Source organism: Bufo gargarizans, chromosome 2, assembly GCF_014858855.1.
Source record: "Bufo gargarizans isolate SCDJY-AF-19 chromosome 2, ASM1485885v1, whole genome shotgun sequence".
NCBI classification, from domain to species: domain Eukaryota; kingdom Metazoa; phylum Chordata; class Amphibia; order Anura; family Bufonidae; genus Bufo; species Bufo gargarizans.
Genome location: NC_058081.1, coordinates 559204078 through 559218413, shown reverse-complemented (window position 1 = coordinate 559218413; position 14336 = coordinate 559204078). Strand labels below are relative to the sequence as shown.

General features: G+C 42.3%; 1 protein-coding gene across 2 annotated transcripts in view; it reads right to left on the bottom strand.

Moving 5' to 3' along the window:
- POLD1 (DNA polymerase delta 1, catalytic subunit) overlaps positions 1–14336 on the bottom strand; it is a 172539-nt gene that overhangs the window by 47546 nt on the left and 110657 nt on the right. For both annotated transcript variants that reach the window (XM_044281624.1, XM_044281625.1), the window contains exon 22: positions 3833–3935. In XM_044281624.1, the coding sequence (XP_044137559.1) occupies positions 3833–3935 (103 nt within the window). The remainder of the gene's footprint in view (positions 1–3832; positions 3936–14336) is intronic.

The following is a 14336-nucleotide window of genomic DNA, read 5'->3' as shown; positions in this document are numbered from 1 at the left end:
CGGTTGTGCGAGCACGGCTTCCTCTTCTAAATTACTTGTGTGTTAATCTTACAACTGCTCTGTCCTATTCAAGTGAAACTGCCCAAAGAAAAAGGCATGCAGGAAATTTTGACGTAGAATCAGTGCTAGCATGACCAGCACTACCGCTTGAAATAGCTGATCGGCAGGGATAACTGGAGTCACACCCTGACGATCTGATATTGATTATATATCCTGAGGACAGGAAATAAATATTAAGCCACTGCACAGGTGAGAAATGTCTAAAAACGGCTACAAAAGAAAATCAGCAAATAAGATTGCTGCCATTTTTCAAAAATCCTTCTGAAGAATAAAAGCAGGCATTAGATTTGTTGCTAGATGCATCAGCTCCAAATTTCCTTTAAGCAGTTCTGAGAAATCTCACCTATCGTGTTTTCAAATGCAGCAAAACCTCATGAGTACATAAGGAGACAAATTAGAAAGTAGACTTTACTTAACTATCCAATAGTAGGGAGTTCTGCAAGCCGCTGCTAAAAAAATAAATAAAAAATAAAATAAAATAAAAAATTCATGGGGTTTCTCCATGTTTCATGTGTAGGAAAAGGGAAGTGTTCTTTTGTAAGGGCAGGGCTTACTTTTGCTTTGTGCCAACTGTTGTCAGGGCAGTAGGGGAAGGGTTTCTACTATCACCCAACCAGTGATAAATCAGTCCTGCCTCTGTTTTCAAATCAGTTCACGTGGTACATGCTCAAGAGGGGAAGATATAGTACACGCCTATATGACAAGGAAAACATTAAGGAAAATATAGTCAAAAGTCAGATCAACATATTCCATGTGGATGAACACATTGGAATGCAACCCCATCCTATTCTTTGGTCCTCTCTGACAAAAGAGTCATGGGAGTTGTAGAGCAACTGCCTATGTCCTGAACACTTTAAAAATAACATGTTTGGCAAAGTAGAAATTCATGGCAATGGGGGAAGTGGAGGTGAAATTGGTCAGCTAAATGATCATTCAGTTGACAGACCATAGACAGATAAAAGGACAGCTTTTGGGAGTCAGTAACAGTGTATTATTGGCTTTATTGCTCACCTTCATTATATGAGTTAAAGGCATTAACGGACTCTTCACACAACTGGGTTATTAATTTTCAGGGTTTTACACTCTTTAGGAAAGACCGGGTCAATAGAAAAGGAGGTGGCTTGCGCCTGTATGTGATATGAAAGAGAGTGTGAAAGAGGCAATTGTGGCTGAACATGGTGAGGATGTTGAAGTCTTATGGGTGGAACTATAAAGGGAAATAAACTCTGAAAAAAATAATGCTTAGTGTAATCTATAGACACCCTAACATCACAGAGGAAAATGATGTTCAGCTGAATTGCCAAATAGAGGATGGTACAGTGGTTATAATGGGAGATTTTGACGTTCCCAGATATTGAATAGGGACATGGCTCTACCTCAACTGCAAAGGGGAGAAAATTCCTCAATTTACTGCAGGACCATTTTATTTGCTAGTACAGGGATCAGAAACCTTCGGCACTCCAGCTGCTGTGAAACTTCAACTCCCAGCATGCAAACATGGTCGGCTGCTCTGACAACTCACATAGAAGTTAATAGAGCATTCTGGGAGTTGTAGTTTCAGAATATCTGGAGTGCCGGAGGTTGCTGATCCCTGGGCTAGTATGTAGATGATCTAACTAAGGGCAATGCTCTGTTGGATCTGGTCATTTATAACAATGCAGTTCTTGTTAGAAATCTTACTGTTCGTTAAACACTTGGTAATAGTGATCACAATATAATTATATTCCCCTTGAACTGTAGAAAGCAAACTCTGGCTGCAAGGAAAAAAACACGATTTTAAAAAGGCCAATTTCCCCAGGTTGAGGGCAGCATTTCAGAGTACAGACTGTAACTATTGTCACATAATAGTACAGAGGATAAATGTGAGAGCTTTAAGTCTACATTGGGCAATTACACAGCAAAATGTATTCCTGTAGCTAACAAGTATAAACAGCTAAAATTAAACCCCACAGCTACTGGTTTACAGCTACTGTAAGAAAGGCAATAAATGACAAAAAGGGCGTTACAAAAATACAAATCTGAGGGGTCAGCTGTAGCTTTTGAAATTTACTAAGGTCTTAACAAAATCTGTAAGACAGCTAAAATCTGCAAAAATACTAAAATGAACGGCAGGTGGACAAAGAGCGCAAAGCAAATACCCAAAAGATATTTAAAAATATAAATGCTAAAAAATCTGGGTCAGAGCAGGTTGATTGCCTATATAATCCTTATGGGGAGTTGCTAAATGGATTTTTTGGCTCTGCATATACAAAAGAGAAGGGAGCTGATATCGGTGGTGCACAGCCTGGTGGCTGTGGATGTAGTGTTCTTGGATTTTGAAAAGGCTTTTGATACTGTGTCTCATTGACGTTTAATAGGTAAAATAAGGTTTAGGGTCCATTCAGATGTCCGCATCCGTTCCGCCATTTTCAATGGGGCCGCGGACAGCACACAGTGTGCTGCCCGAATCCACACTTCTGGTCCGTGGACACGCCCAAAAATAGAACATGTCCTATTCTTGTCCGCAGCCACAGACAAGAATAGGCATTTCTATATAAGTGCCGGCAATGTGCGGTGTCCGTGTTTTGCGGTCCACAATTTGCGGACCGCAAAACACTACGGACATCAGAATTGACCATTAAAGGCTTAGAAAGTATAGCTTATAAAACTGGATTGAAAACTGTCTGAAGGACCGTGTCCAAAGAGTCGTCGTCAATGTTTCCCATTCTGATTGGTCCCTGGTTATAAGTGGTGTACCCCAAGGTTCAGCACTGTGTCCCCTATTATTTCGCTATTAATGATATTGAGGATGGGATTAATAGCACAGTTTCTATTTTTGCAAATGACACTAAGCTATGTAGTACTGTGCAGTCTATGGAAGATGTCCATAGACTACAAGCTGACAGACACTGTAAATGTTTGGGCATCTACTTGGCAAATGAGGTTCAATGTGGATAAATGTAAAGTTATGCATTTTGGTAGTAATAATCTACATATACGTGTCATATGTCCTGGGGGGGGTAACACTGGGGGAGTCACTTTTAGAGAAGGATCTGGGTGTACTTGTAGATCATAGACTAAATAATGACATTCAATGTCCATCAGCTGCTTCTAAGGCTCGCAGTATATTGTCATGCATTAAATGAGGCATGGACTCGCGGGGCAGCGATGTGATATTACCACTTTACAAAGCTTTGGTGCGGCCTCATCTGGGATATTCAGTTCACTTCTGGGCACCAGTCCATAGAAAGGACGTTCTGCAGCTGGAAAAGTACAGAGGAGAGCAACTAAACTGATAAGGGGCATGGAGGATCTTAGTTATGATGACTGACTAAATTACATTTATTTAGTCTTCAAAAGAGGCACCTAAGGGGGGACATGATTAACCTATAAATATAAGGCCCGTACAGTGTGGTTAAATACTGTTCCATGTAATATACCGTATCTCCTCAAAAGAAAAGGGGGCACAGCCTCTGTCTGGAGAAGAAAAAGTTCAGTCTCCAAGTCTTCTTTACTGTAAGAAATATAAATCTCTGGAATAGTCTACCTCAGGACGTGGTCAAAACAGGAACAATGGGTAGTTTTAAAAAGTCTTAGATGAATCTTTAAAATTAAATAACATTAAGGCTTATGAAAATGTGTAGATGTCTGTGTCTCACTCCCCTTATCTAACCTTCACTTCCCCATCCATCCCTTACCCATGTCTTTTTTATTTTTAACCAAACTATGTAACTAAGATATTTTCATATCATTCTGATAGAGGGAGACGGTCTATTAGTTCACTTTCTCTTACCTCAGATTTCATATATGCAGCAACTCCCTTGGCTGCCCCAATGATCACATATGGGACTCTGTCTCCTAAGTTAGGAGCACTACCTGGATCTCTCTTTCGCATTCTGCACAAACAAAACCAAAAGAAGGCCATGTGAAGTAACTAGCAAACATGTAAAATATATACATCAGAAAGAAAACATTTAGCACAAGTCTTAAAGGGTAGTTTCACATCTGCAGTCCTTTATTTTACTGGTCTTATGCATCTATAATAAAAACTGAAGCAACTCTGCAGATAGTCTTCATGTAAAAAAAAAAAAAAAAAAAAAATACAGGTAATCTTCCTTTTATGGTTGCAGCCGATACCGGTACAAAAGTATCAATTGGGTATCTGCGGGATTTGACATTTACCAATACTAGTATGCGCTACTGCACAGCCTAGTATCAGAGAACATGGCGCACGCTGCTCTCAGCACGCTCCATGTTCTCATCAGCAGCATAGGGGAGAAGGATTCTCTCCCTCCCCCTGTGCCACTGCTGCCAATAAGGAGAGAGACAGGAGGAAGAGGGGAGGGGCTGTGGCCACTGCGCCACCAATGATGGTGGCACCACCAAAGGCGGTGGGTGCCGGTGGCATAATCACATAGCCGGCACCGGGCTTCTATGACAGGGCGCTGCGATCCGTCATAGATGATGGGTGCCTCCTGTATTTGTATTAAAGGGTTACTTATCTTCATTGGTGGCGCAGTGTGCCCCCCCCCCAACCCCAGTATTAAAATCATCGGTGGCAGTGGCCAAAGAGTCCCCTCCCCTCCTTTCATTGGTGGCAGTTGTGATCCAAGCCCCATCAGTGTAATCCTGGGGCTCCAATTGGTTACCATGGCAGCCAGGATGTTACTGAAGCCCTGTCTGCCATGGTAATCTCTCTATTGCTGTGTGCACTATGCACAGGGCAGCAGGGAGAGTGTAAGATCCTATTCACCCTAATAGATCCCTATTAGGGTGAATAGGACAAGGGATGAAAAGATCCGAGGTTCTAGCCCCTAAGGGGGCTAATGGTTATTAAATAAAAAGTTAAAAAAAATAAAAACACCAAAATCACCCCCTTTCCCAATTTTACATATAAAATAAACATATTACATATCGCCACCCTGAAAAGGTGCAAACTATTAAAATATAAAAAAAATGTAAAAAAATATGCGGTGAACGTCGTAACAGGAAAAAAATAAAATCGGACTATTCGATTATGGGCCGAACGTTCCAAAAAAATGTGGAATGCACATAGCTTTTTTTTTGCGTTTTATTTGTTTTGCATGGTATTGAATGGTATTGAGTATCGCAATACTTTTTTTATGGTATCGAAATCTAATCAAAATTTTGGTATCGTGACAACCCTAGATGAGACTACACAGGGTTTGTGGTAACCATGGACAGGCATAGGTCTGCATAGGAGCCCTAGACAGATTTTTAATGAAGACTGTTTTCAAAGTTGTCCTAATTTTTGATGACGTGGAATAAAAACAAAAAAAATGGTTTGTGAAGGTGGAACTACCCTTAAAAAAGCCTATACATGATGGCTGAGTTTTTCAGTTAACTGTTATGTCTGGAAAAAAAAAAATCTGCATGACATTAGTGGTGGAACATATGTGCAACATGACATAAGTATTCAAGACACTGTATCAGCTTGCTTAGCAAAAACTCTGCAAATGGATGCCCAAGGGAACACTCAACGGCTTTTATCAGCAGTCAATGGAGCACAAAGAATCAGCACATGAAGGTCTCCACCCACATAGAAGCAACAGAGGAGGGTGGGAAAGGAAAGGTGCCCAAGGTACTTGCCATATCACAAAAGGAGGGGGTTGAGACACCTGGTCAGCCCCTGCTGAGGAGTCTGCTCAGCAATGTGTAAACCAAAAGACATGAACAGGAAGAGCAAGTAATTTCCTTCATCTCTTGGGGGAGGCACCGTTTAACTGCAGGAGTATTGGGCTTCTGTAATATTAATATCTGTACTATATATAAAGGGCCAGCTAACATTCATATGCACACATGCTATGTACAGAACACAATTTACAAATCAGGTAAAACTTTACAACCATACGTAAATTCAATATACACCCAACATTGAAATTGCAACACCAAGACAAGCCATAGAGTCATGCAAATTGAGGAAGTAGATGTCTAAGATCTGCAGATTATCACATTTTCAAGCACCTAGCTCCAATCTATGGCACATGGGAGTGGTAGAAAGGCAAGGTTGAAAGTACATTTACCCACATGAAACCTTAAAACTTGGATCAAGTCATGTGGGATAATTATGCAATGCCTCCTGTTCCTCGGTGTTCCAGTTATTACCAGCTGATGCAACTGAGGGGAACAGAATCCTTGAACTGAGAGACCTTTGTTTATCACTCAGGCAGATGACCCAGGCCGAGATGTCAGCAATGTTATGTGTCCCAGTGGTTGGGAGAATGTCAACAAACTGGAATGACAGCAAGAGGTGCACAGAGACAAAACTGTGCACGGACAAATTGCCTGATTAGAAGAATGGCATGCAGTGATCCGTTCTGTACTGCAAGTGAAACTGGACATCCCATCTCAAACTTAGGGGCGGTAAACTGTGTCTACACAAAACATCAGAAGACGTTTGCACAACATTGGGCTACGAGCCCCAGCTACAGGTGTTCCATTGACTTCTCGCCACCGCTCTCAAAGGCGGCTCACAGCAAGACAGCAATGGAGGCCTATCTTCTTTTGTCTCAGACACAATGGTAGCCAGAGATTGGTTTGGATACCATGTGAGCAATACCATGAAAAGGCCATCACAAGGTAATGTCACACAAGTTCTACTCCCAGGATTAAGGTGTGGGGTGGCATAATGTATGGTAGCGGGACCTCTCTAATCTTCGTTTCAGATACACTAACAGCTCAGTTTTACATTGATTTGGTCGTGGAACCAGTGGTACGGTCATTTCTCTAGTGTCGTAGGAGCGGTTTTTCGACAGGACGCCAGGCCACATGTTTGTGCTCCTGTGGGCAGCACGCATGGCCTAAACGTGCTAGCGGATCTTGATGATTTGTGTGCCCAAGTGCATTCAGGGTGGCAGAACATCCCCCAGACAACCATTAATGATCTCACCGATAGCATGCCAAGCCATGGAAGCTCATGTATTTCTGCGCATGGTGCTCATACTACATACTGAACGAATCGAGATATTTTCTGAATATTTTGTTTCCTTTTTTTATCATATACATATCATTAACATGTCTATCAATCCTGTGATTTCCATAATTCCACAACTTTTCCTTCTTGGTGCTGCAATTTTAAAAGTGTATTTTAGAAAATCTGCATGTTCAGACAAATTCCACCACTTTGCAAAGTTACGACTAGCTTATTATTTTATCAGATTTCTATTTGAAGTTTACTTTGAGTGTGAAGTTTACTTTGACTTCTGTGTTTGCTGTATTTATTGTATCTCATGCGCGTAATTCAAAGGGATATTCCAGCTTTTAGAACTGATGACCAATTCTCCAGATAAGTCATTAATATCAGAAAGCTGGAGGTCCAACGCGCAGCACCCTTACTGATCAGCCGTTTTCTGCAGCCTCTGGGAACTAAACTGTGGACAGAATAGAAGCAGAAGACACCATCCATTGTGGCATGCGGCAACTCGGTTCCCATTCACTTGAGCTAAAACAATAGAATTCTGCTGGCTTAGCGTTCCCTCAAGGGGGAGTATAGTTGTCATACCTTCTCTTATGCGGTTTTTGTTTTCTGTACAAGAAAAAACAGCTCCAACTGGTATAAAGATACAGCATATTTGCAAAGAGGATTTAGGCATATGAACAGTAAATGAGGCTTTCTAAAATAAGTAAAACCCTAAAATGGAGCTATAGAGTGCTGGATTTCATGTTTGTTTCATTCTGTGCCACTTTTGAAAGCTTTGCAGGTGAGATGATCAGGATAGAGAGTCTCTACTAGATCTGAGACGGCACAATGATGAAACATTTCAGCTACTTTCACGCACTGTGGTCTTCAGAACATACTAATTCTGAAATCATCTTTTTATTCAAGGGAAACTATTGTATAATTCCTACACAAGTCGCACAGGGGGGCCAGTGAAAATGATATGAAGGGGCATAAGTATTCTCATCTGTGCAGACATTCAGCGTCTATGGGACTGACGTAGATAGCCGAGTACAACGCTCAGTTTGTTTCCGTCAGCCCCACAGGCTTCATATGGAGTGGCAGTGCACTTGCTCGACTGCCTCTCCATTCAAACTCCTCCTGCTGCTCCTAGTGATTAATGATGGTCCTAGAATTCAAACATGTATCACCTATCCTTGAGATAGTTAATACATGGTAGTTGTGGGGAAAAAAATTACTACAGAAAAATTTTCTAAGTCATAAGGGTTGAGAAGCCTGCATCCGCACCTTACAGTAAGGCCTCATGCACACGACCGTTTTTTTTTTTTTATGGTCAGCAAAAACGGGGTCCGTAGGTCCGTGATCCGTGACCGTTTTTTCGTCCGTGGGTCTTCCTTGATTTTTGGAGGATCCACGGACATGAAAAATGAAAAAAAAATCTAAGTCAAGTTTGCCATTGGAATGATAGGAAAAAACAGACACGGATCACGGACGCAGATGACAATCTTGTGTGCATCCATGATTTTTCACGGACCCATTGACTTGAATGGGTCCGTGAACCGTTGGCCGTGAAAAAAAATAGGACAGGTCGTATTTTTTTCACGGCCAGGAAAAACGGATCACGGATGCGGCTGCCAAACGGTGCATTTTCCAATTTTTCCACTGACCCATTGAAAGTCAATGGGTCCGCGAAAAAAAAAACGGAAAACGGAAAACGGCACAACGGCCACGGATGCACACAACGGTCGTGTACATGAGGCCTTATCCGTATTCAGCACACAGGACCATGGGATTTTCTTAGCAGAGCTAAGAGCCGCTAAGGGAACTCTGATTCTTAAAGGGTTGTCTCATCAGAGACACTGGGACCCGCACGTATCTCCAGAATGGGACCCACAAAGTGAGCAGAGAGCTTAATTTCTAGAGGACTTTTGAAAATCTCGGCATTCTCCTGCAGCCCTATAGAAGTGAACATAGCAGCGGCCGCACTTGTGCAGTACTCTCTATTCCTTTCTATGGGACTCACGAAAATAGCTGCGCAAACTCTTTCGACTATTTTCGAGACTTGATAGAAATGAATGGAAAACATGCCACTGATGCGTGCAGTGCACACTCTTACTTTTAGGGGCCCATTTAGAGACAGGTGTGGGTCTCAGAGGTGGGACTTACACCTATCTAACTATAATGGCATATCCTAGCAATATGCATCAAAGTACAAGATGGATCAACTCCTTTTAATAAAGGTTTACAAAACTCCCTAAAAAAAGTAAATTACTAAATGTACAAAAAATATTTTGCCTACAAATTAAAAAAAAAAAACTGAAAAACAGTAGTTACACTTTACAGCTTCCTACAAGATTGGGCATAAGGGGTCATTTCGGGGTCTCTTCTGATGGACCAATATTGACTACTGGCTGTACAAGGAACGGTAGCAACACCCAATTCATTTGTAAAATGCAGGTTTAATGCTCCGACTTCAGGTTCTGTTCAAATGTGACAAAGCACCCGAAAACTATTCCAGCAAAACCTGGCCTCCAAAACAATGGAGAATCTGGGTAATAAATATTGAGGTTTGGGGGGCGTGGTCTGATGACCGAGGAAGATGGCTGCATGAGTCCTGAGCTCCTGTGCCCAATCAGCGACAAAGCTAACGCACACAACCTGATTTTACTTCATTTTCACCTTATTAGCCTAATAACCCATCTAAATGATGACCAGAGGCAATCAGTCGATCCGGAAGAAAGGGAAGCTTGACTTTCTTTGAAAGGGGTAACTAGCAAGATGGCGCTGTATCCCCCTCATCCATGCACTACTCGGTTTCGAGCCCTCAAGCCTCATCGCCGGAGACGGTAAGCCATATGGATCCCTCCCAGAGCTGCCAACTTCCTACCCCTAAGCCTCCTTCCACAACGGGATCTCCTCTCAAGAAGCCCTCCGCCTACACCATGCGAGTCCCCGCCAGTACCAGGCCACCATGATTCCCCATCTGGTGGTTTCCCATCTGCGAGCCCTGCGAAGCAGAGGCCCAGAATGCAGCAACAGAAAGCACCTACAGCGGAGCCGAGAGACCATAAATGTTCCCTTCCCTATATGACTTTCATACCACGGAGCAACCTGCGTCCGGTAATCTTTTTAAAGAAATGCTGGTCCGCTTTAGCCACTCTATGCACTGGGAGCTCACAGCATGGATAACTCCCCAGCAGTAGAGTTGAGCGAACACCTGGATGTTCGGGTTCGAGAAGTTCGGCCGAACATCCCGGAAATGTTCGGGTTCGGGATCCGAACCCGATCCGAACTTCGTCCCGAACCCGAACCCCATTGAAGTCAATGGGGACCCGAACTTTTCGGCACTAAAAAGGCTGTAAAACAGCCCAGGAAAGAGCTAGAGGGCTGCAAAAGGCAGCAACATGTAGGTAAATCCCCTGCAAACAAATGTGGATAGGGAAATGAATAAAAATAAAAATTAAATAAATAAAAATTAACCAAAATCAATTGGAGAGAGGTTCCATAGCAGAGAATCTGGCTTCCCGTCACCCACCACTGGAACAGTCCATTCTCAGATATTTAGGCCCCGGCACCCAGGCAGAGGAGAGAGGTCCCGTAACAGAGAATCTGTCTTCATGTCAGCAGAGAATTAGTCTGCATGTCATAGCAGAGAATGAGGCTTCACGTCAGCCACCACTGCAACAGTCCATTGGCATATATTTAGGCCCAGCACCCAGGCAGAGGAGAGAGGTCCCGTAACAGACAATCTGGCTTCATGTCAGCAGAGAATCAGTCTGCATGTCATAGCAGAGAATCAGGCTTCACGTCACCCACCACTGCAACAGTCCATTGTCATAAATTTAGGCCCAGCACTAGTGTTGAGCGGCATGTCCCATATTCGAATTCGCGAAATTTTGTGAATATTCGAAAGAATATTCGTAAAATATTCGCGATTATTCAAATTCGTTATTATTTCGCATATGCGATAATTCGAATTTTCGCATCGCATAATACATATGCTATGCAAAATTCACATGTGCGCTAATGAAATCGCCTTACGAAGATTCGCAACTCAATTCAATCACTAATGTATGAATGCAATGCCCTTTGCCTCTGTTCTGGGACAAGTGTAGATATTCGCATGTGCGCTAATAAAATCGCCTTACGAAGATTCGCACCTCAATCACTTTCTAGGGAATGTGAGACTTTTGGGAATCAATCGAGATACAGTGGGGGGTGATGACAGTAGTTGACAGAGTACAGATCAATGTAATCTGTAAGGTGGAAAGTAAAATAAAAAATACGAATTTTCGTTAATCAAATTTTACGAAGTTCTACGTATTCGCGAATATGGTGCTATACTATATGAATGCACAGGCCTTTGCCTCTCTGTTCTGGGGACAAGTGTAGATATTTGCATTTGCGTTAATAAAATCGCCTTACGAAGATTCGCAGCTCAATTCAATCACTAATGTATGAATGCAAAGCCCTTTGCCTCTGTTCTGGGACAAGTGTAGATATTCGCATGTGCGCTAATAAAATCGCCTTACGAAGATTCGCAACTCAATCACTTTCTAGGGAATGTGAGACTTTTGGGAATCAATCGAGATACAGTGGGGGGTGATGACAGTAGTTGACAGAGTACAGATCAATGTAATCTGTAAGGTGGAAAGTAAAATAAAAAATACGAATATTCGTAAATCGAATTTTACGAAGTTCTACGTATTCGCGAATATGGTGCTATACTATATGAATGCACAGGCCTTTGCCTCTCTGTTCTGGGGACAAGTGTAGATATTTGCATTTGCGTTAATAAAATCGCCTTACGAAGATTCGCAGCTCAATTCAATCACTAATGTATGAATGCAAAGCCCTTTGCCTCTGTTCTGGGACAAGTGTAGATATTCGCATGTGCGCTAATAAAATCGCCTTACGAAGATTCGCAACTCAATCACTTTCTAGGGAATGTGAGACTTTTGGGAATCAATCGAGATACAGTGGGGGGTGATGACAGTAGTTGACAGAGTACAGATCAATGTAATCTGTAAGGTGGAAAGTAAAATAAAAAATACGAATATTCGTAAATCGAATTTTACGAAGTTCTACGTATTCGCGAATATGGTGCTATACTATATGAATGCACAGGCCTTTGCCTCTCTGTTCTGGGGACAAGTGTAGATATTTGCATTTGCGTTAATAAAATCGCCTTACGAAGATTCGCAGCTCAATTCAATCACTAATGTATGAATGCAAAGCCCTTTGCCTCTGTTCTGGGACGTGCCGATATTCGCATGTGCGCTAATAAAATCGCCTTACGAAGATTCGCAACTCAATTCACTAATGTATGAATGCAAAGCCCTTTGCCTCTGTTCTGGGACGTGCCGATATTCGCGTGTGCGCTAATAAAATCGCCTTACGAAGATTCGCAACTCAATTCACTAATGTATGAATGCAAAGCCCTTTGCCTCTGTTCTGGGACGTGCCGATATTCGCATGTGCGCTAATAAAATCGCCTTACGAAGATTCGCGCCTCAATCACTTTCTAGGCAATGTGAGTAAGATCTGAGCTGTTGGACCTTTGGGAAACAATCAATTATATGTGTACTGTAATTTTGTGGGGGGGGGAAAAAACAAAAAACGAATATTCGTTTTTACGAATATATAGCACTATATTCGAAATATTCGCGAAATCGCGAAGTTGCGATATTCGCGAAAAAAATTTGCTTTTCGAATATTCGCGCTCAACACTACCCAGCACCCAGGCAGAGGAGAGAGGTCCCGTAACAGACAATCTGGCTTCATGTCAGCAGAGAATCAGTCTGCATGTCATAGCAGAGAATGAGGCTTCACGTCAGCCACCACTGCAACAGTCCATTGGCATATATTTAGGCCCAGCACCCAGGCAGAGGAGAGAGGTCCCGTAACAGACAATCTGGCTTCATGTCAGCAGAGAATCAGTCTTCATATCATAGCAGAGAATCAGGCTTCACGTCACCCACCACTGTAAGAGTCCATTTTCATAAATTTAGGCCCAGCACACAGGCAGAGGAGAGAGGTCCCGTAACAGAGGATCTGGCTTCATGTCAGCAGAGAATCAGTCTGCATGTCATAGCAGAGAATCAGGCTTCACATCACCCAACATTGGAACAGTCCATTGGCATATATTTAGGCCCCGGCACCCAGACAGAGGAGAGGTTCATTCAACTTTGGGTAGCCTCGCAATATAATGGTAAAATGAAAATAAAAATAGGATTGAATGAGGAAGTGCCCTGGAGTCCAATAATATATGGTTAAGGGGAGGTAGTTAATGTCTAATCTGGACAAGGGACGGACAGATCCTGTGGGATCCATGCCTGGTTCATTTTTATGAACGTCAGCTTGTCCACATTGGCTGTAGACAGGCGGCTGCGTTTGAGGCCTAGTATTTAGGCGCTGGGTGACCGGTATGGATTTAGTGACAGAATTAGACTTGGAAATGCACAGAAGCGTGTGTGTGTGAAGTTATTCTGAATGACCCAATGTGCACCTTGAATATTATATACCCTTTTAGGGATAGATTTCAAATAGCTCTGATATAGCAGAAACCACTAAATTATGAAATTGCTAAATTGGGAATTGTACTTCAACCCAGAACAAAAAATGTGCTTTGACGGACACTAAATATCTTGCCCAGCAACAACAGTACAGCGGTGGGTAACGAGAGATTTAGAGGGAATTAAATTTGAGGCCTAGTATTTAGGCGCTGGGTCACCGGTATGGATTTAGTGACAGAATTAGACTTGGAAATACACAGTAGCGGGTGTGTGTGAAGTTATTCTGAATGACCCTATGTGCACCTTCAATATTATATACCCTTTTAGGGATAGATTTCAAATAGCTCTGATATAGCAGAAACCACTAAATTATGAAATTGCTAAATTGGGAATTGTACTTCAACCCAGAACAAAAAATGTGCTTTGACGGACACTAAATATCTTGCCCAGCAACAACAGTACAGCGGTGGGTAACGAGAGATTTAGAGGGAATTAAATTTGAGGCCTAGTATTTAGGCGCTGGGTCACCGGTATGGATTTAGTGACAGAATTAGACTTGGAAATGCACAGAAGCGTGTGTGTGAAGTTATTCTGAATGACCCAATGTGCACCTTCAATATTATATACCCTTTTTGGGATAGATTTCAAATAGCTCTGATATAGCAGGAACCACTAAATTATGAAATTGCTAAATTGGGAATTGTACTTCAACCCAGAACAAAAAATGTGCTTTGACGGGCACTAAATAACTTTCCCAGCTACAACAGGACAACGGTAACGAGAGATTTAGAGGGATTTAAATTTGAGGCCTAGTATTTAGGCGCTGGGTGACAGGTATGGGTTTAGTGACAGAATTAGACTTG